The sequence below is a fragment of the Gopherus evgoodei genome, chromosome 1 (genome assembly GCF_007399415.2).
Source record: "Gopherus evgoodei ecotype Sinaloan lineage chromosome 1, rGopEvg1_v1.p, whole genome shotgun sequence".
NCBI classification, from domain to species: Eukaryota; Metazoa; Chordata; order Testudines; family Testudinidae; genus Gopherus; species Gopherus evgoodei.
This window is the reverse complement of record NC_044322.1, coordinates 152,679,864-152,701,759: the sequence shown is the minus strand read 5'-3', so window position 1 is coordinate 152,701,759 and position 21,896 is coordinate 152,679,864. Positions and strand designations below refer to the sequence as shown.

General features: G+C 39.1%; 1 protein-coding gene across 2 annotated transcripts in view; it reads right to left on the bottom strand.

Moving 5' to 3' along the window:
* Positions 1 to 3,149: 3,149 nt before the first annotated feature.
* PRRG1 (proline rich and Gla domain 1) overlaps positions 3,150 to 21,896 on the bottom strand; it is a 44,538-nt gene continuing 25,791 nt past the window's right edge. For both annotated transcript variants that reach the window (XM_030575678.1, XM_030575684.1), the window contains 2 exons: positions 17,157 to 17,317; positions 3,150 to 5,757 (listed from right to left, as the gene is read on the bottom strand). In XM_030575678.1, the coding sequence (XP_030431538.1) occupies positions 5,233 to 5,757; positions 17,157 to 17,317 (686 nt within the window). In that variant the 3' untranslated portion in view covers positions 3,150 to 5,232. The remainder of the gene's footprint in view (positions 5,758 to 17,156; positions 17,318 to 21,896) is intronic.

The following is a 21,896-nucleotide window of genomic DNA, read 5'->3' as shown; positions in this document are numbered from 1 at the left end:
TTGCGATTTGTCAAATCTGCAATGAAACTGTTCTTAAAACAAACAACATGCTGGGTCATCATCTACAACATGTTATATATGGCATGCTATAAAGTGAAATATGTGGCAAAATGTGGATAAAACAGAGTAGGAGATGTATGATTCTCCCACAAGGAGTTCAGTCACAAATTGAACTAACATTTTTTTAACGAGAATCATCAGCATGGAAGCATGTCCTCTGAAATGGTGGCTGAAGCATGAAGGGGCATATGAATGTTCAGCATATCTGGCATGTAAATACCTTGCAACGCTGGCTACAAAAGTGCCATGCAAAAGTCTGTTCTCAGTTTCAGGTGACATTGTAAATAAGAAGCCGGCAGCATTATCTCTCGTAAACTTGTTTGTCTTAGCGATTGGCTGAACAAGAAGTAGGACTGAGTGGACTTGTAGGCTCGAAAGTTTAACACTGTTTTGTTTTTGAGTGGAGTTTTGTAACCAAAAAAAAAATATCTATATTTGTAAATTGCACTTTCACGACAAAGAGATTGCACTACAGTACTTGTATGATGTGAATTGAAAAATACTATTTCTTTTGTTTATCATTTTTAGAGTGCAAATATTTGTAATAAAAATAATAAAATAAAGTGAGCACTGTACACTTCGTATTCTGTGTTGTAATTGAAATCAATATATTTGAAAATGTAGGGAAAAATGTAACAAATTTCCATTGGTATTCTATTGTTTAATAGTGCGATTAATCATGATAAAATTTTTTAATCACGATTCATTTTTTGTTAATTGCGTGATTTAACTGCGATTAATCGATAGCCCTAGTATTGACCAGTTTAAGGGCCATCAACCTGAAAATCACATTTGTCTAAAAATTGTGTACTTTACTATAGTAACAAACTGCTAATATTTGTTAAACCTGAAAGTTAGCATGAAAAACATGTATATTTTCTAGTTTTATTTGCTCTGTGCATTTCACAGTAATTGGTGTATAATCAGTTTAGTTGTTTCTCCTGTCAGTTAGCCTCTTTCTTACTCAAAAGATCCTTATACATATTAACTAAGGAGCAGAAAATCATTTACTAAAAACAAAGGAACATAAAAATTAATCAAGATATGGTATTTCAACGGTGAACTATCTGAATACGTAAAAGCAGCAAAGAGTCTTGTGGCACCTTATAGACTAACAGACGTTTTGGAGCATGAGCTTTCGTGGGTGAATACCCACTTCGTCAGATGCATATCTGAATATGGAATTTGTTTAAAATAACCAATATTTAAAAATCAAGTTGGTAAGTGTCCTTTTAATTGGACACATCTACCTAAACATAAGATTATTATCCCTATGGGGGTAACCAGTTAAGCTGCATTCCACATTTTCAATTACCTGAGTACCAAACTTCATGCCAAAAGAACATTACTTACCTGTCAAAATTCTTCTGAGGATAATAGCCATGATAGAGTCTTAGTTCTTGTGATTCCAACATGAAATGAACTGGGAACTCCTAAAGCTAAAACATTTTGGGGCCTGCTGGCTCCATTGGCCATCACAGTAGGAAGCTCTGTTCAGTTGTCTTAGCAGACCTCCAATAGCCGGTTGCTTTGACCTTTTGCTCAAAAAGGATTATTGTTTTCCTTTCTTCATATTTGACGTTTAAAATTGTGGGGGGAGGACACCCCGGGGGAGGGCAAGTGGGGAATTTGTCCCAGGCCCCCACAAGAGATTTTCTGGGTGCGGGGTGTTTAACTGGCCCTGTGCATGTGCCATAGCTGAAGCTTATTTGTGAACAATAGTTTTAAAATTCAAATTGTAGGTCTATTAAAAAAAAAAAAACCACAATCCCCTCCTCCCCCAAATAACCCCAACCCACCAAATGTTCACAGGATCAAGAATAATTTGATATTATTTGCTTTAAATATACAAAGGACTGGAGAACATAGTGACATTTCCCTCCACTCAAATGGGTACAGAAACGTGACAGAAGAATTCTGCTCCTGTCTAGAACATGAGTTATCAAAAAAACCTCAGGAATGGAATTTTGACACACATACCCCCAACAATTCTATCATATCCAAACTTTTCCATCTTTTCCTCTACTGTTTCAAAGATTTGGCACAGCTCAAAACAATGTTCATGGGGAGGGAAGTGTTAATATAAGTAACTGGCCCACATCCATGCAGTCACTTACAGTGCTGAGCTCAGCAAGCAGGTGCTTGAGGCAGCTAAGGGGAAGGGGCAGAATGTCAAGCTCTTCAGGCAAAGGTCCTTCAGTCCCTATTGGAGGGAAGGACCTGCCGCCGAAGAAGAAAGTGGCACTGTGGAGCAACCACCGATTGCGTTTTATTTATTTTTTTTGCCACTTGAGGCAGCAAAAACCCTGGAGCCGGCCCTGGTCACTTCTACATTCTTTGTAGTTTCATGATCTGCTGGTTTGCACCTTTGCCGTGGCCATTTATTGCAGGTCTGTGTTGATGTAGTTCTACCAAGATTTGAGATCTGCTCTGGCCTTCAAGTAGTTTCCTTGCTTGTAAAATAGTGTGAAGTATCTGGGAGATAATATACTCTTTTTAGCAACAGCGGACCAGGTAATGAATGTAAGAGACAAGAAGAAATTATTCCATCTTTTTTAGCATTATAAAGATTCCTTTGGTTTCTAGGGAATATAGTTGGTGCATACTGTGCAGCTGCAGGACTCTTCATTGTACTGGATCTATTGTCTGCTATCAATATAAAATTCTGCCTCAGCTGGGTGGGCAAGGCAACCAATTTCTTCTAATCTGCACTGTATTCTGGGCCAAGACTCTGCTAAATTACACAATAGCAGTGTAGCTGAATCCACTCTCATGGAATTAAGTGCTTAAACTTTCTATAATGCTTTGTCCCCTTGAAACATGCCAGCAAGAAAATCTCCATTCTTTCTCTGAATGTTGCTCCAGCTGGCCATTGTTATAAGATACTGTATGTTTTTATATTTCATATATACACATATATTAATTTAAAAACAAATTTAGTAATGGTACTAGTTCTTCTGTTTTAAAATTAGCTTAAAATTTGACAAAACATTTTCATCAAGATGAGAGACAATGGAAGTTAACACAGCACCTCTGTTAAAAGAAATCAATGTTATTTTTATTCCAACTGCACAGAACTGATAAAGGCATTAAAAGAATTAAAGAATCTTTATTTAGCATGCCAAAAATATTAACAAAAAAATTTATAAATATAAGCAAAATGTTTAAATACCATAATTTAATGTAAACCAGATCTTAAAAGTTTAATACTGTAATCGAACAGGTTATTTACACGCAGTGAAGACGGAACTACCTCCCCACGGGTGTCCAAAATTAAACTCTCTCTAAATCATCTGATTTCCATAATTTCTTAAACAAGTCACCCATCTCCATGTTGGTCATTAGTAAACAAATCAGTTTAGTTCTGTACAAGATTCACTTCTCAGTGTTACAGTCAAAGCAGGGAATGCAATACACTGAATTTTCTGGCAGTCAAGAGATTACTGCATGTTCTTACTTGTAAAAACATTCAGAGAGGTAAGGCTGTAAATCTTACCATCACATTTACTGTGCGACAATATACTTACAATCTAAGAAAAAGTAGAAGCTATAGTTCGAAAAAATAAAGCTTTACAAAAACCACTACAAGACAAACTGTCATTTTAATTACATCAGAAAGGCCAAGCATAAAATAAAAGTTATATAACTTGTTACATATAATAGAACCCTTAACTTTTAAAGCTAAAAAAAATATTTTTTGTAATTTGGAATCATTCCAGCATTCGAGAAAAAGCACTTATTGTCTTAGTAGAGGAAAGAAAATTTTAAATGACTGCTTTATGCAGTTTCTTGTTTAGCCACGTAAATTGCATTCACTAAGACTTTTGGCCAGTGAATTTAAAAAACTGTGCTTGTGTGGAGTCTTCAATCAACAGCATAGTTCTGAAAGTTGTCATCATGGATCACTGAACATTTGATCTCTTTATTTCAAAGGACAAGCATTATTTCTTTATTGCAAATAATATCTGCATGATGCTGCAACACATTTTAGTTCAGGAACATTAGACAGTTAAAACAGGGGTTTGGTTGGTTCAAGAGACTGATAGTGGAATACTGAGCATTACAACTTTCAGTCATTGGCATAAATCCAGAGCAGACTGGAAATGACCAGAGGTTCTGACAACTGCTTAATGGCCTATGTGAAATGAGTGATCACCATGCATTTCGTAGGGAAAGAAATTCACATACGTAAGAGACACCATTGCAACTGGCAGCCTGTTGGCAGGCTCAGAAGAGACCACTATTTGCATTGGTGTGAAGAGTAAACTATGATCATCCCCTTCTAGGCAGTTTCTGCATGTCAGTGATGAGGCACATTGGTTTGGTACTGTGTGCTCAGAGGCAGTGCATTAACTAGTCTGCAGTGCAGAGGGGACTTTAATGTCTAGAGCTTGTCAATCGAGTACTTTCACAAGAACTAAATTCACTTAAAAGAAAAAAAAAAAATCAGATGTTCCAGAATCAAGACATCATCATAAACAGGACTAACTGGAGGGAAGGATGGAGAACAGAGGGGATAAGAACATTATGCTATCGTTTTTTCCAACTGCAAAATTCACTTAATTACTGCCCTCTGTACAAGTACAGCTGATGTGTTCCAAAATTTCTTAGACTCACTTACTGCAATCCCTGAAGTATCATATTTAAGCTGGGTGAATATACTATGTTGATGTTTGTTCACACACAAATACTTTTCTCAGCCTTCCAAGGCCCAAGCGTAGGATACAATACCTGACAAAGACCCAAAATGAAAGACAAAATATTCATGCAAGAAACTTAAAAAAAAAGAATGCCGAAGGACATGGCCCTTTGGTTTAAATAACTTCCTGTTACCAATGTTTGATTCTGATGTAAATAATTTTCAACACTAAAAAGGAAGGTGACATCAAATTTGTGTGGAACATAGGCAATATTCAGACTAAAATAAATGACAACCCTCAAACGGAGGGACATTTGAGAGGTATGCACAGTAGACCACATTTGTACCTGCTCCATACTCTCAGTATGGATTCCCCATCTTTAAAACTGGCACGGGAACACAGGCAGATGGAACAAAACAGGGAAGAGGTACACAGTATGAGTCCATTAAATTATATAAACGGTAGTAAGCTGCATTAAAGTGCTACAAAATTCTCTTAGTAATTTTAAAAAGTTGCTACTATTCTCCCTGCTTTACTTAATACTAGTGACAACAGGAGGAACTGCAATGGCAGTAGCTGAGCTGGAATTTACAATGTCTTCATACTGTGGGGGTGGATCTAAGTGATGCTCCATTTCATTTCTTATGCTGGTTTCGGCAGTGGCTTCCTCGTATGAAGGAGGAGGGTCACCGTTTGACAGCCTTGTTGATATTGAGTCTGAACGTCCATCTGGAGAGCCCAAATATCCTGGAGACAGCCCATTGCCTTCATACATTTCTTCCTGCAGGGAATGAACAATGCTGAGCGGCGGGGGAAGAGGACTTCTACCATCAGCCACACCACTACCACCAGTGGTTTCGTGGGCTCCCCTATGCATGTATACAGACTGTCTACGCATTTTCTTTTTAAACAGGCATCTCCATGTAAGAAATATGATAAGGAGGATAACAAAAAGGCCAATGATTAATGGAAATGCGAGGTAAAATGTATACCAATGATGTCCTGTGTTACTTTCTCCCTGGAGTCCTCCATTTGTGTGGTCTTTCCAGAACTCCCTCTAAAACAGCAAGACAGAATAAATCAGAAGCTATTAAAAATAAATTTTAACTGGTCTATTTTCAATAACAAAATTGAAGCCAAGTGTTTTGGCTGTCAATAAATGACCACCTAGATCTTTAATTGGTGCAGATATTGTATAAAAAAAAAGTTTCCTGACTTCTTTCTGAAGTCATCACTGAGTTTGAAGTTTTTTTTTAAAAGCCACCTAACTCCTCACTGCTCACAACCTTTCTGTATCAGCACTCAATAGTCACAAACCTATATTAGAGATAGGAATGGATTAGAAAAATAACCTGAATTGATTTTTAGATAATCTGTGAATGCAACAACTCAAAGTCAGATCTATTTTTGGAATTACAGATTATTATAAGGTGTTTCGACAGGAAAACATTGTTTCAGAATGATGGACTATTTTGACCCAGCATAATTATGCTGCACTATCATCCTACAAATCAAATTTCCCCCTTCTGGCTTATAAAATAATAGCTGTCAGCTATTTATAGCTAACCACCGCTTTTGCAATATATGGATAACCATAGGACATATACTTGAAATAGTCTAGAAAACTTGGTATCTCAGGTAAAGATAGATGAATCAACAGAGTATTGGAAATATGAATGGGGGGGAATTAAAAATGAAATCAATATTTTAAGATAACAGTAAAATTACAATAGCTATTGCAAAAGCATTAAGAAGTTAGGATCAAAGTCTCTTTGCTTTAGCTGCGAAACAAGGATAATATGGGCTTCCTGTCCTAGAGAGCTTTTCCACTGCCTGTTTCTTGTGAAGTAGCACAGGTATCAAGCATAGCTAATATAGACCAAATATAAAATACAGGTGAAGTTATGTAAACTTCATCCCTTTGTTTCAGACAAATAAAGGTTAGTAAACAATTATATTCTGTGCTTGGAGAAAACAAAATCCTCCAATAATAAAATAATAATAATAATAAATAATAATAATAATAATAAAGGTGTCTACATGTTACATAAAAAAAGTCCTGGGTTCAATATAAAATATGAAGTGATTTTTAATATATATAACATGGCACATAAATTACATCACTCTACACATTCTTAAACCTAGCACTTAAAAAAAAAAGCAAGAGAGTTAGGGTTTATTTAGGCAATGTATTAAAAAAGTGTAAAAAAAGCCATCTTAACTGATCTTTTCAAAGGTAAACACTACACTTGGACATTTATCTTATTAGCACAGTACAAATCCACCATTCTCACAAGGTAATAGTTTTATGACCTCATGCATCAGTAACTAACAATGCAACAATCATTTCTGTCCCCAGGAAAAAGGTCTATCATTCAAAAGGACTGATCACATACATAAAGCAAGCTAGGGTTTCCTCTAGATATAATCTCTGAAAATGTAGTTAAGACTAGATTACAAAATAAGCAGATCCTTGGAAAAGTTGGGGGGAAGGATGTTAAAACCCCCCCACAGATGTATCAAAGAAGCTAGGTTAGTCCACATTTTTAGGCGATAGGACTATATAGACCCCTTCCCCCAATATTTAATTGGATCTAGAAGTAGGGTTTTTTTTAAATCATGTTCATTCCTTTGCCTTTTCAACACTGCAGAATCTGACATGTTCCCACAATTCCAAGACTTCAAGATCTGAACTAGGTCTGCAAAGCATCTGTATTTTAAGATGTGATCCAAAAATCATCTAAGTTGATGTTTCCCAAAGTTGGAATGCTGCTTGTTTAGGGAAAGCCCCTGGTGGGCCGGGCCAGTTTGTTTACCTGCCCCATCTGCAGGTCAAGCCGATCGCGGCTCCCACTGGCTGCAGTTCACTGCTACAGGCCAATGGGAGCTGCTGGAAGCAGTGGCCAGTAGGTCTCTCGGCCCGTGCCGCTTCCAGCAGATCCCATTGGCCTCGAGCAGCAAGTTGCAGCTAAAGGGAGCTGCGATTGGCCAGATCTGTGGACGGGGCAGGTGAAACAAACCAGCCTGGCCCGACAGGGGCTTTCCCTACACAAGCGGTGTCCAAAGTTTGGGAAACACTGATCTAAGTAAAGCCATATAGCATGGATTTCATATGAGGGAAATAAATCTTAAGTTAACAAACCAAATGCATTTTTTAAAATTAAAGTTACTTAAAAAAATCACATCTATATCACAGTAAAATGCAAACCCCATACAATAGAACTCTGTTGAAATCTCTGGAGATTCTGGAAGGCATTGTCAGTGGGACACTTGGGAAAGTGGAAGAGCATTACTGTAGGAAAGAGATAGGTCAGCTGGGTGGGATCATATCTGGAACAAAGCTCACGACAAAGTAGACAAGGATGCAAAGGGATAACTAATCAAAGCCTCACTCTTGGCAAAAATAACTTTTCGGTCAAAAGTGCTGGTTTCAGAAAAGGTTCCCCCCCCCTTTGTTTTGTGTTCCTTAATCAGAAAGCTATAATCTTTAAAAAGCAAGTTAATAAGCATGAAGTACTATGTGGAAAGCAGATTATGAAAATGGCAAGGTACGGCTCCATGTTTACTGCAATCCAGTGACTCCCACATCATGCATGCTCAGTTTACAAGATTCTTCTTCCTAACTTCACTACAGAAATCAACCTGGACTCTGAAAGTCAAGCTGGGTTCTCTTTTCTTACACAGCACCACTGGTAATAAAGTTCCTGCTGGCCAAATAATGCCTTTAGGGAAGACTTGCGTACTTCCCCTGTGCCCTCAATCTGTTTCAGGGGGGCATGGATCAGCATTCACATCACACTCCCAGTCAGTGCCCAGGCCGGGGAAGCTAATGATCCAACCAGTGGACAAATTCGGTGATGAAACCTAGTCACATGTCACTTGAGGCACGTTGCGCATATGCTAAGAAGAAGAATCTGGTTCAGGTACAACTGACTAGAATGTTATCTGGAACCATGTCAATCATTCACTAGGAAAACCATCATTATTATTTATTTGTATTAGAACCCAGCTTTGTCTCATCATTCTGCTGCCTAAGCTGTGCCAAAGCAGTAAAGTGGTAAAAGCTTATTTTGGCTAGAGTCAGGAAGTCTGACTCTGAAACCACAGAGCAGATGTGTTGAGTAAGAAGCTGCCATTTTTATGTAGCCACTTTGCAGCACTTTACGTGAATGTAAGTTAGGTTTTTTGAGTTATTTATTTTAAGATGCTAGATATTGTAGAAACAGATTACAAACATATATGCTTTCCAGTATAAGATAGGGTTAATAGATTTCATTGCCACTTATAAGCATTTTAATAGTTTTCAAGTACTACCCCGATATAACGCTATCCTTGGGAGCAAAAAAAATCTTACTGCGTTATAGGTGAAATCGCGTTATATCAAACTTGCTTTGATCCGCTGAAGCGCGCAGCCCTGCCTCCCGGAATGCTGCTTTACTGCGTTATATCCAAATTCGTGTTATATCGGATCATGTTATATCGGGGTAGAGGTGTATTTTTTATCTCTAAGATGTGCCTGCTACAGGAGCGGTTTTTGTAGTTCTCCAGAATGCTGGGAAGCCAGTATATCTCCTGTTCGTTCCCTCAAAGAGAAGCAGCAGCAAAAGCTAACTCCTCTTCATCTCCCCCAGAGAGGCAGGCCATTGGCTCAGGGTGCAGGAGGATGAGGCTATCTATGGGGTTTCCGTACAACTGGAGGGGTGTGTGGAGAGCTTCAGTAACTTAAGAGTTTAAGCTGCTTTAAGGACATATGGTGGTTAATCATCATCTGTTTTAGTTTATGGACTTTCTTTTCAAGCTTTAAGATAATTTACAGTCCCTCAAAGCTAAAGCACTTCAGCTCTGTGAAACTGAAATTCTGTGCATAAATGAAATTTCAAAATTAAAGAATATTTGAATTCCCAATTTGTAAAAAAAATTCCTTAAGTAAATTTCTACCTTTCTTCCTCAGTATCGTCAATTAAGTTGCTTGCCAGCAAAGTTTTTTTTAGGTAGCCTATGTCTCAGAGGGAAACATCCATGTTTTTCCTTGGAGGTTTCCTTTCCAAAAGCCGTAGTGAGAAGGCTTGAACATCTTTAGTGCTAAATTCCAAGAAGATTTCAACAAGATACACGTTTATGATTATGATTATGGACTTCACACAGGGTGAAGTTATTTGGGCCTGTTAGGTAAGAGGTCTGTCTAGATTATCATAATGGTCCTTTCTGGCCTTAAATCTATTAAATCGAGGTTTGTTATAGAGGGTTTTATCAAAATTTAGAAAATCTGACTCCACTGCTGATGAGTTTCTTGCTATCCACCTCTAGAAAATAGTGATACAGAAGGATTGTAATTGCAGAAATTGAAAAGTCTTTAGTCTGCTTTTGTTTCACAAAACAGATATGCTTTAATATCCAAGAGGAGACAAGAATCACTAATCAAGAAGAAAAAACTCAATTAAAAATACCACAAACTAGTTCTCATGCAGCACTTTTCATCTCTAGATCTCAAAGTACAAAGAAGGTAAGTATCATTGTCCCCATTTTACTGATAGGGAAACGGTGGCACATGGGGTGGAATGACTTCCTCAAGTCAGAAGATCACTTAATTGGAGAAGAATGCAAAAAGCCAAAAACAGGGAGCCATCTAAGTGATATTTTTAGAGCCCAAAGGTTCTCATGAATTGCTGGAAACGCAGGAGAAATAAAAACAAAAACATTTGTAGACTTGGTATAGCTAAGAAAAAAGTTAGAAGACTAGTTAAAAGCTGGAAAACATTAGTAATCGTTACTTGCAACACAACCCCATCTTAAGAAATTTTCTTTTAATACATGAAATAATTTAATTGGTGCAATTTAGAAGGATACATTCAGCAACCATTTGTTCTCAATCACTGTAGCATTCACAGCTCTGAAACACCAGGATTACTTTAAACACTCCTAAAAGGATAGCAAATTTCATGCTAAGTAGGCCACAGAATCAGATAACTGTAATGGAAAAGACCAATTTAAGATACTTCTGCCAATGCAGGTTTGTTCTGTGCAATTCCTATTGCCTAGACAAGTCTAATTCTAAATGTCTCAAGGGATGGGAACTGCATCATTCATAGATAAAAGTTGTGTCTAAGGCCGGGCATTTGACTGGTCCAAAAATAACTGGTCAATTCACCAGTCAAATATTGTCAAAGATGGTCAAATATTTTAAAGCACTAATTTATTAGCACAGTAACAATGGTAACAAAAAAGAGAGTAAGACTTCATGGTCTCCAATAGGCTTAGTCTTAGAGACACACTTGCACCTAATTACTAAAAAAAGGTAATTCTTTCATTTTTAGAGCTTCATTTCATTGGTGTTTGCATTTTTCTGAGTTAAAATAATTGCTAAGTAACTTGGTTTTTGTAATGTTAGGTTAGCATTGAAATGTGAATGTTAAAATTACAAAAGAAAAAAAAATTAAACAGAGATAACACAAACCCGTAACAGTTATAAAAGTCATTTTTAAATGTACTTATCTTTTTTGAAGTTCTTCACAATCTGCTTTGGTCTTAACTATCTTGAGTAGTTTAGTATCATCTGCAAACTTTGCCACCTCACTGTTTACCCCTTTCTCCAGATCATTTATGAATAAATTGAATAGGATTGGTCCTAGGACTGACCCTTGGGGAACATTACTAGTTACCCCTCTCCATTCTGAGAATTTACCATTAATTCCTACCCTTTGTTCCCTGTCTTTTAACCAGTTCTCAGTCCATGAAAGAACCTTCCCTTTTATCCCATGACAGCTTAATTTACATAAGAGCCTTTGGTGAGGGACCTTGTCAAAGGCTTTCTGGAATACACCCCCCACATACACATCCCCTATGGAAATACCGATAGACACCTCTATATACCCCCCGGACACCGACACAAGCACATACCTCCGTATAAACACTCCCATACACATCCCCTATAGACATCTCTAAAGCCTCCCCATAGAGCTCACCTGTAGAAACGGCTCTGTAGAAACAGACGCCCCCTGGACAGCCGAGACACCCCCCATACCTGCAAGCACCCCCAGTGGAACCCTCCAGACAGGCCTAGACCCCCCACCCTGACACCCCCTAACTCACCATTATTACCCCCCCCATCAGTCCCTAGCCCCTGGGGGAGTAGGAAGAGATTAGGCTGGGGAATGGGACCCAGGCCTCTGGGCAGGTACCTATTGGGTTTCTGGGAACTGGGAGGGCAGAAGCCCGCCCACTGCTAAAAGGATCCCCCTCCAGCCCAAGGGGAGGATCCTAGGCAGGCAGTAAGCCAACTCATCAGGCAGCTTAATGGCTGCACACCTTCTCTCTTTGTGTTGGGGGAGGAGGTTCAATGACTGAACCTTCCTTCCCCTCCCCCATCCCCTTCCGAGTTAATTTCTGAATGTTTGTCTAGTCAGTTTAAACTGTAAACTCCTCAGGGCAGGGACCATGTTTTAACTTGTTTAATGTGTTATGAAAACTGCCAAGTATATTGATGGCCTCGTATACAAAGACACTTTATTCTAGAACAGAGGTGGGCAAACTATGGCCCATGGTCCACATCCAGCCCATGGGACCCTCCTGCCCAGTCCCTGAGCTCCTGCCCCGGGAGGCTGGCCCCCAGCCCCTCCCCTGCAGCCTCAGCTCACCCCACTGCTGGCGCAATGCTCTGGATGGCAGGGCTGCAAGTTCCTGGGGCAGAGCAGCTGCAGAGTGAGGGCTGACCCGGTGCTCTGAGCTATGTGGTGGTGGCAATGGTGTGACCTAGCTCCAGCCGGCCAGCATGGCTGTGGCACTGCCAGCCACCAGTGCTCCAGGCAGCGCGGGGGTTGGATAGAGGGCAGAGGAGTTCTGGGTGGTGGTCAAGGGGTGGGAAACAGGGGTTGAATGGGGCAGGAGTCCCAGGGGGGCAGTCAGGAAGTAGAAGGGGAATTGGATGGGCCGGCAGGGGGCAGTCAGGGGACAGGGAGAAGGGGTGGTTGGATGGGACAAGGGTCGTGGGGCGGGGGGAGATGAGGGAGTCAGGAATGAGAGCAGGGTTGGATGGGGTGGTGGGAGGCAGTCAGGAGACAGGGAACGGGGGGGAGGGAGGAGGAAGGTCAGATGGTGAGAAGCAGGAGGGGGGTCAGATAGCAGGCGAGGCCAGGCCAGGCCATGCTTGGCCTCCCCTAACCGGCCCTCCATACAAGTTTGGAAACCCGATGCGGCCCTCAGGCCAAAAAGTTTGCCCACCCCTGTTCTAGAAGATTCCAGCCAACCAAGATGCTCAACTATCAATTAGTTCAATTTCCCGCCCCCACCCCCCCAACAGATTGCATTAGCATGTGGTAAAACGAATGATCAAGACATTTAAGTCGACTTGCTCTAACAGATGGCACCATGATGCATCAAAAAGGTAGGCTATGATCAAATAGGCAATCAACTGACAACATTTGACTGGTCAATCAACTGGCTTGTCCAGCCTACTTGTGTCCAATTGGTAGATTTAAATTAAAAGTATCTGAAAGAATGAGGTTCTAATACTTCACTATCAATATAACCATCATTCACAGAGCAGGCCCCCTGTACATTAAATTGATACTGACACAATGAGCTGTTGACTCTCCATGTCAATGTTAAAAGCATTAATAAAGTAGTGCTGAGAACTTTCATTTTAAAGGCCTACTGGATTTTGGCAGCATACCAGCCACAAATCGCTGCCAGTCAGTCAGTCAATGCTTTGACTTTTTATAAAGGCAAAAATCATAAGATCCCAATCAGAAAAGCATTCTGTATTCAATACCTGGAGTACATGAACAAAATGACAGTGTGAGTAAACACTTCTAAAATTTGCCTCAATCTCAGATTATAGTAGAACTATATATTGAAGTTCAACATACTATATTACACATAGGTCTCTCTTATCTCCTAGATATTTACACAGTGTTAATGATTAGTCTGAAAGCTAATATGAAAGGCCACATCTGATACTCAGAAATACTATTTTGGGTAGATGCTTTCAATCACTGATTATATAGAACTCAGCCATGCAGTTGACATTCCTTTCTGGAAAATTTAAAATAAGAAATTTAAATGTTCAAAGTTTTCCACAATTAAAGATTTTTTTTAAAATCACCAGGAACATAGCAATTTAGCGGCATGCGGCATAATTTCAATAAAATTATTTGAAGTTAACAGAAATAAAATGAATTACAATGCTGCAATCATGCCATGACATTGTGCATTATTCTGTAATTATGTTTCAAAATATCCTTGAACCTAAGAATTTTTAGGCCATGTTTCTACAGGCCAAAGATGTTGACAATCAATGATGTCTAAAATGGTCTGAGCAGAATCATCCATAGATCAATTAAGTTTTGCATGCACTTAATTTTTTTCTCCTAGTTACCAGAAAACATTGTCTACATTATGATATGCTGAAAGTCTCTTCTGTTCATTTATAACCCATTCAAAGACTGAGGTACATCAATGTTAAAACCCACTCTGGCTGTAAACGATAAAGCTGCTATTGTAAGATAGAGCAGATCAACCTTTTAAATGCACCAGAAGTAGATCAAGGCATCGCAACACTTGCACTGTAGAACTTCACTGTATGCACAAGATTTCAGCAGAAGGAACTCCAACAAGACTATGCTGCGACTACAGTAGTCAAGAGATCCTACTTCTTCCCATCAAAGTAGGGATTGTAAATTACTTTATCCATATGGATCGCCACCACTCAACTCCAGGAAAAAGTAACCATTCACTGCAAGGAACAGGCTTTCTACAGTTCAATAAGAGAGGCTCAATCAGTTTATTATTCAAAAGGCAAGACAGAAGAACACGAAATGAAAGCATACATTCCTCTCTCCAGGAAGCAGTCTCACAGCATTACACATCGCAACGTAGATCTGCTTCAAAATATGCTTTCAAGCCCACCTATATTTATACCAGATTTGGTTCTGATTGATAGAAAACTTCATAAATTCCATTTTATCACCACACACACTTCTTATCTAGCACCATACATTTTATAAGATGTAAAGGACTCTGTACAAACCAGTCCCAGCACAGATAAGCCACACCTAGTAGACTGCAAATTTTGCAAGTTTCAGCAGAACACACACCTTGTTTATTCTGACAGATTCTACACATACAAAGACTAGGTATTGCAACAGTTTAACTACAAATGACTTTCCACAATAAAGCTTAACATGAGTAGAAACCATTTGAGAGAATAGTTCCTAGTTTCACAACTTATGAAGACAAAGCATTCTGAAAATATGATATACCCTATTTGTTTACTACTAACTACTTTATCTTAGGGCTAGTCTACACTACTGCTTAAGTTAATGTAACTTACGGCGCTCATGGATAAGAAAAAGCCATCCCCCGAGCAATGCAGGTTACATTGATCTAAGCGCTGTCCACACCAGCGCTAAGCAGGCAGAGATATTCTCCTGCTGACATAGCTTCTGCCTCTCGCTGAAGTGGAGTAATTATGCTGATGGAGAGCGCTCTCTAGTCACCATAGCACGTCTTCAGACGACACGCTACGGCAGTGCAACTGCATTGGTGCAGCTGCATCAATGAAGTGTGATAGTTTAGACTAGTCCTTAGTTGCACACCGTACCTTATCCAGTCAAACGTGTAGTTAGAGGAAAAAGTAATTTATATTACTGGTTAATAAAGCTGTTTGCAAGAGCCAATTTCACAGTCCTTATTGCAATTTCATTCCTTTTATGGAAAATCTGCAGCATCAGCATTATATATATATATATATATATATATATATATATATATATATATATAGCATTAGTTTTCCACTTCATCTTTGGTCTAGCCATAAAGCATTATGGGACTCTGGATCAGTTTGGTGAATACTGAAGAGATCACCTGACACTGCTCCCTCTCAAAATCTGGCCCAGACATATGAGGTCCTAGAAGCACTAAAGGAAATTCAAGCCCCACTCTGACACTAAAACATTCTCTCACTGGATGAGAAGGGACAGTAGGGATGCGAGATGCTCTTGACTAAAAAGATTGTCAGCACCTCCTACCCTAAAACATAAGTCTGGTTACTATTATTTTTTTTCTTTTTAAATAAATGTGTTTGACTCAACCAAGCCACTGGCCACTATCTAGCCTCCTATTTGAAACTAAATTAATTAAGAAACTGTTTAAGAGTATCCTTCAACTTCAGTTGTCCATTACTTACATTCTGTATCTCTCTTGGTAAATTTTTAAGTCAGACCGTGGTCTAGAAATTGTGTTGGTCATGCTGATGGCACTCAAGTACTACAGTAGTGACTGCAGTATGAATACGTCAAATGCACACACCACACACAGAGTTTGATTCTGAGGAAAACTAACATACCTGAAGATACACATGCTAAGAAAAATAATTCAGCTTGTGCTCTGTTTTGCTTCTTTGTTATGTTTCAAAACAGGCCTGAAAGTTTTTTTTTGTTTTTTTTTTTAATGCTAGAAACTCAGGTGCTGCCTACCTGTTTCGCCAAAAAGATTCTATGGGAGATCAAAAATACCAATTACGTGAAACCAGAGCAACTAAGAGGTAAAGTGCTTTTAATTAGACTGTAAAAAACTGAGTTAAAGGAGTTCACACACACACACACACTTAAAGAGAGAGAGAGAGAGAGAGAGAGAGAGAGAGAGAGAGAGAGAGAGAGAGAGAGAGAGAGAGAGAGAGAGAGAGAGAGAGAGAGAAGGAATGATCTTTGTTACAGATGCAACCTCCTGTCCCTTCATTTAGTGGCTAAGAAAATTCCCATTCTAGTCCTCCATTTTTCCAGGGAGACCACCAGAAATGGAATGTTTAAGATAAAATAAGTAGCTAGAGAAATGTGCAGAAAAAGCTGAACGCACAGGTGGATGTCAGTATGCCCTGAACAGCAAGAGTCATTCTGGCATATACCAGACCTCTATTTATAAACTTTCACCCTGATCCTGCAATGAATTATGCATGAGCAGCTCCGGCACAGAACCTCATTCAAATTAATAGGGTCCATGTGCAAGGCACTGCAGGATCGAGGCCTTATTGTTTCAAAGTTTTACATAGGTGGGACTTAACAAGTACTCTGCTGGCATGCAGCTGCAAGTTTCAGGAGAGCTACTTCAATTCTGTTTGGTTTTAGAATAATAAGTTTGTCTTTACCGGGTACTCTGCATTTCAACTGCTCTCTTTCATGGCTTTAAATGCATGATTTAAGTAAGATGTCTGTGGTATGCAGCACACACTTTCTCTTCCCCTTCACAGGAGGATGTTCAATATTCTAAAGAGTGGGAAGTAACTTACTAGTTTTGTTACAATGCATTTAGTAAAAATGAATAAGCTAAGAAATCTAGTGCAAATGTAGGAGAGCTGGAGGCCACTAAGCACATACTTAAGCTTGCATGAAGTAATTCAATTATTTAAAAAAAAAAAAACACACACAACCCACAACCTTCCCACGCCCCACACCCCCAACTTACTGTCTTTTCATCGTTTTCAAAAGCTTCTCTTGCTTCCTCATAGGTACATTTTTCTTCTATGCACTCACGCTTTATGTTCCCTTGCTTCAGCTCTTCCAAAAATCCATTGGCTCTTGGGTATCTTTTTAACAGAGAGTTGGCTTTGTTTTCGGTCAGGAACACTGAAAAGATGAAGAGAACACAAAGGTCACTTCTGAAAATATTGTCTGGATACATTCCCAAAAGTTCAGAAAAAAGCTGCCCAAAAGAAAATAATTTGTTGTCTGGAGAGAGACTTTTCAAAATATTCTCTTTACTTTAAAAGAAAAATTATGAAAGCTCCTCCAAGTGTTACTGGCTATTAAAATACTTTTGCATAGACTTCTGAGTAATATAGGTACAGTGCCACAGATTGTTTAAGTGCAACTCACTTAGCACAGAATCCCTATTCAGAACATTTAAGATAATGTTTTTAAGATCATGTTTAACCTAAACTCTGAAGCCAGTAGGACTTAAGCACATGTTATAAACACCATCTTGATTAAAGATGAATTTAAGCACCCACTTAAATGCTTCCTTTCAGGGCTACTGGGAACAAATGGTACATGGCTGTGAACTCCCCCTCCAAGAAGTACTTATGACTATGTGGGGGCATCATATCTGAAATTCTCACAAGTGTTATCAATAATATGTTTCTGCATAATACCTAGTGAGAATCACACTCCAGAATGACTGACCTTTTTTCAAATAGAAGGTCTACACATTCTCTTATGCAACATTGAACTTCACTAGTTACCATGGCATTAAAGAAACTAACTGTACCTTTAACATTTAAGTTACATTTTAATTTGTTCGACTTGAGCAGTGTACATCTTTCCTAGTAAATCTTTAGGTTCAGGGGTAGCAAAAATGTGAGTGATTTCCTTTTAAAATAATTTAATGTGAATATTAAAACCCAGGATGCCAAAAAGCCAGGAGTAGAGTTGCATGTCTGATCTCAGTATGAAATCGCATGTGAATCAAATATTTATATACAGAAATAACCAGTTAGATGCAAGACAGGAATTTACATATGCAAATACACTATTAGCACACAATCTCTGTAACTGTGAACACAAGTAAAAATAAATTGGACATGAGATCCTGATTGAGAATCAAGCCCTCTATGCGATTTTAAGCACAAAATACAAGATCCAGCTTTGTCTGCTGACATTCCCTACTGTTCTACATCACATGCTAACAGCAAAATAGAGTTTACAAAAAAAACATTATCCAGCTGAAGTGTGTGACACTGCAAGTTTCACTATCTCTCTGGAAATACAACAGTGTGGAAAACCAGAGAACAGGAAAGAAAGGAAATGGTAGACAGTCATTCATTAGGAATTTGTCAAATGAAAATAAATGTTGCTTCTGCATTTCCAGAAGGATCAAGATTTCTTAAGAGTTCAACTGACAGACATTGGAAAAAAAGTTTAAAGATTTTGAGCTTCACCACTTCCATGATGATTTTTCATCTTTCAACTCGAGCTGTTGATTAATCGCAATTAATTCATGTGATTAACTAACAAAAATGAATCGTGATTAAAAAATGAATAGCAATTAATCGCAGTTTTAATTGCACTGTTAAACAATTGAATACCAGTTGAAATGTATTAAGTATTTTTGGATGTTTTTCTACATTTTCAAATATGTTGATTTCAATTACAACACAATACAAAGAGTATAGTGCTCACTTTATATTATCTTTTATTACAAATACGTGCACTGTAAAAATAAGAAATGTGAATTGAAAAATACTCTTATACAAGTACTGTATTGCAATCTCTATCACGAAAGTGCAACTTACAAATGATGGGGTTGGGGTTTTTTTTGCTATATAACTGCATTCAAAAACAAAATAACGTAAGACTTTAGAGCCAACAAGTCCACTCATGTCCATGCTGATGATGCTCATTAAAAAAAAATTGTTAATTCAATTTGTGACTGAACTCCTTGAGGGAGAATTGTATGTCTCCTGCTCTGTGTTTTACCCGCATTCTGCCATATATTTTGTGTTATGGCTGTCTCGGATGACGACCTAGCACATGTTGTTTGTTTTAAGAACACTTTCACTGCAGATTTGACAAAATGCAAAGAAGATACCAATGTGAGATTTCCAAAAATAGCTATGGCACTGGACCCAAGGTTTAAGAATCTGAGGTGCCTTCTGAAATCTGAGAGGGACGAGGTGTGGCGCATGCTTTCAGAAGTCTTAGAAGAGCAACACTCTGATGCGGAAACTACAGAACCCGAACCACCAAAAACAAAAAAGTCAGCCTTCTGTTGGTGGCATCTGACTCAGATGATGAAAATGAATGTGCATCAGCTTGCACTGCTTTAGATCGTTATCAAGCAGAAACGATCATCAGCATGGATACATGTCCTGTGGAATGGTGGGCGAAGCATGAAGAGATGCATGAATCTTTACTGCAGCTGGCACATAAATATCTTGCAGCACTGGCTAAAACTGAGTCCCCTTGCCCCCAGGCTCCCAGCACCTCCTGCTCACCAGCAGCCCCACCGATCAGCGCCTCCCCCTCCCAACCAGCTGTTTCGTGGCATGCAGAAGGCTTGGGGGGGGTAGGTGGGAGGAGTGAGGGCATGGCAGGCTCAGGGGAGGGAAGAGGTGTGGCAGAGCCAGGGGTTGAGCAGTGAGCATCCCCTGGCACATTGGAAAGTTGGTGCCTGTAGCTTCAGCCCCAGAGTTGGTGCCTATACAATGAGCCGCATATTAACTTCTGAAGAGCCGCATGTGCTCCAGAGACACAGGGTGGCCACCCCTGATTTACAGCATTAAACCAAGACTATGGAAAAAACAAAACTGTTTTTGTCATTTGTATTGTTCGCTCCCCATTTTGGTATTCCATAAAAAAATATTAGCTGCAGAAGATATGAAAACAACAAGAGCCAGATGGACACAGCCAGCTAGTTTTCAGGTTCATAATAGTACAAGATAGTCTAGGGGTTGGGAAGAGAGGAGTTAATACTAGAAATCACCAAGAAATATAAATATTCAAGTAAATAAACTCAGTCTGGAATATATTCTACCAAAAGTGTGTATTACCACCTAATAGGTCAACTACACTTAGTATGGTGAGCATATTTTTACTTTAATGGAACTTTTCAAATCCAGATGCCTAGGTAGAAGAATAATAACTTATGTATTTAACTTTGGAGAAGGAAGGGGACAAAAAGGAATCCCATATCCCCCGCTATCTCTAGTCACTTATTAATTTCCAGTGTTATTATCTATCTATCTATATATATTTGCAACAAGAGCTCAGTCTCTTTATAATATAACTGACTTTATTGTCCCTTTTATTTGTGGTTTTTCTACTGCCATGGAAATCAGTGTAATGCCATAAATTTGGCATTACGACTTTCACTTGTATATTCTTAAGTGAAAGTGGGCTGTGAAACAAACAACAAGAACTGGCAAAATGTGACATTCACGCATTATGAAAACCTGGAGAGTAAGCAGGGTTTGCTTTCTGTCCTATTTGAAAGCTTCCCTGCACATTAAGACCATAGAGCAAGTGCTAAAAAGGTCACTTACACATGCTGAAAGAATGAAGTTGCACCATAACCAGCATCCACATTCTATATGTGTCACATAACTCAAGTTATGTCAATCCCATTTCAGCCCAAGTAGATGGCATTACTTTCACCTCCTCGCCAGTCTGTATGTCTGTGCAGACTTGTCAACAGCAGAAGCATTCTCTGCACAGCATGCTAGGAAATAGTAACTGGAAATACTGATCCCAGTGAAAGGTAGAAGTGAGCAGGCATCCAGCTGAATTGCTAGTGGACTTGAGATGTTTTCATTATTTGCCATATGTTGGAACATTTTTAAATAGTGCATTTTTATTTATGTATTTATTTTTTACACATTTAATTGTATTAACTTACACTACTGTATAGTTTCTGGGTTCTGCTCATTCTGGAAGTCCCCGTTGTAAGTTACAATGTCATATACATTTAATAATCACCACTGAAATGGACACCAACAAAAATCTGTCAGGCAGATGGAATTTTTCTAGATCCTCACAAAGCTGTGTTTATCAACAAAACAAGTCCATTTCTTTAATACCTGCTTCTTATGATTTCTTTAAGAAATCATAAGAAGCAGGTATTAAAGAAATGAAGGTCTAGGACTCCCATACCCCCACAGCTGAGAGTGATAGAAAGGAAGAACCTGTAATTCGAAAGCAGAATGAGTGTAACATAGATGTGGGAAAGAGTAGTGCTTTTTTTCTTGATGGTCCCCTGGAGAGACCCCCACCCCCAGCCTTTAAATTTTTATACATATATGTTTTACGTGTGGACTATGATAGGGGAGTTGGGTGCCATAGGAGTGGAGCTGTAATAGAGGGAGTTTTGAGTGCAGGCATGGGGATGATCAGAGATAATGAGCAGGAGGATGTAGGGTTGTAGGTGTGTGTGGGAGGAGGGGGACAGAGTAGGGCCTGAACTAAAGGGGTTCAGAGTTGAGGAAAAAACTCCACTCTAGCCATAAGGAGTTCATCAGAATACAGATCCTATCCCCTACATTTCTCACCCTTTAGCCCACTGCACCCAAGAAGCCGAAGCAGCAATACCACTGGTATTCTTCAAGGCAGGGGTCCCTTAGCACGGAGGAACTGAGCTCCCCTAGTCTCCTCTCTGCACAAGCACCTATTTTCCTCCATTCTTCATAACACATCCCTGCTGAACTCCACATAC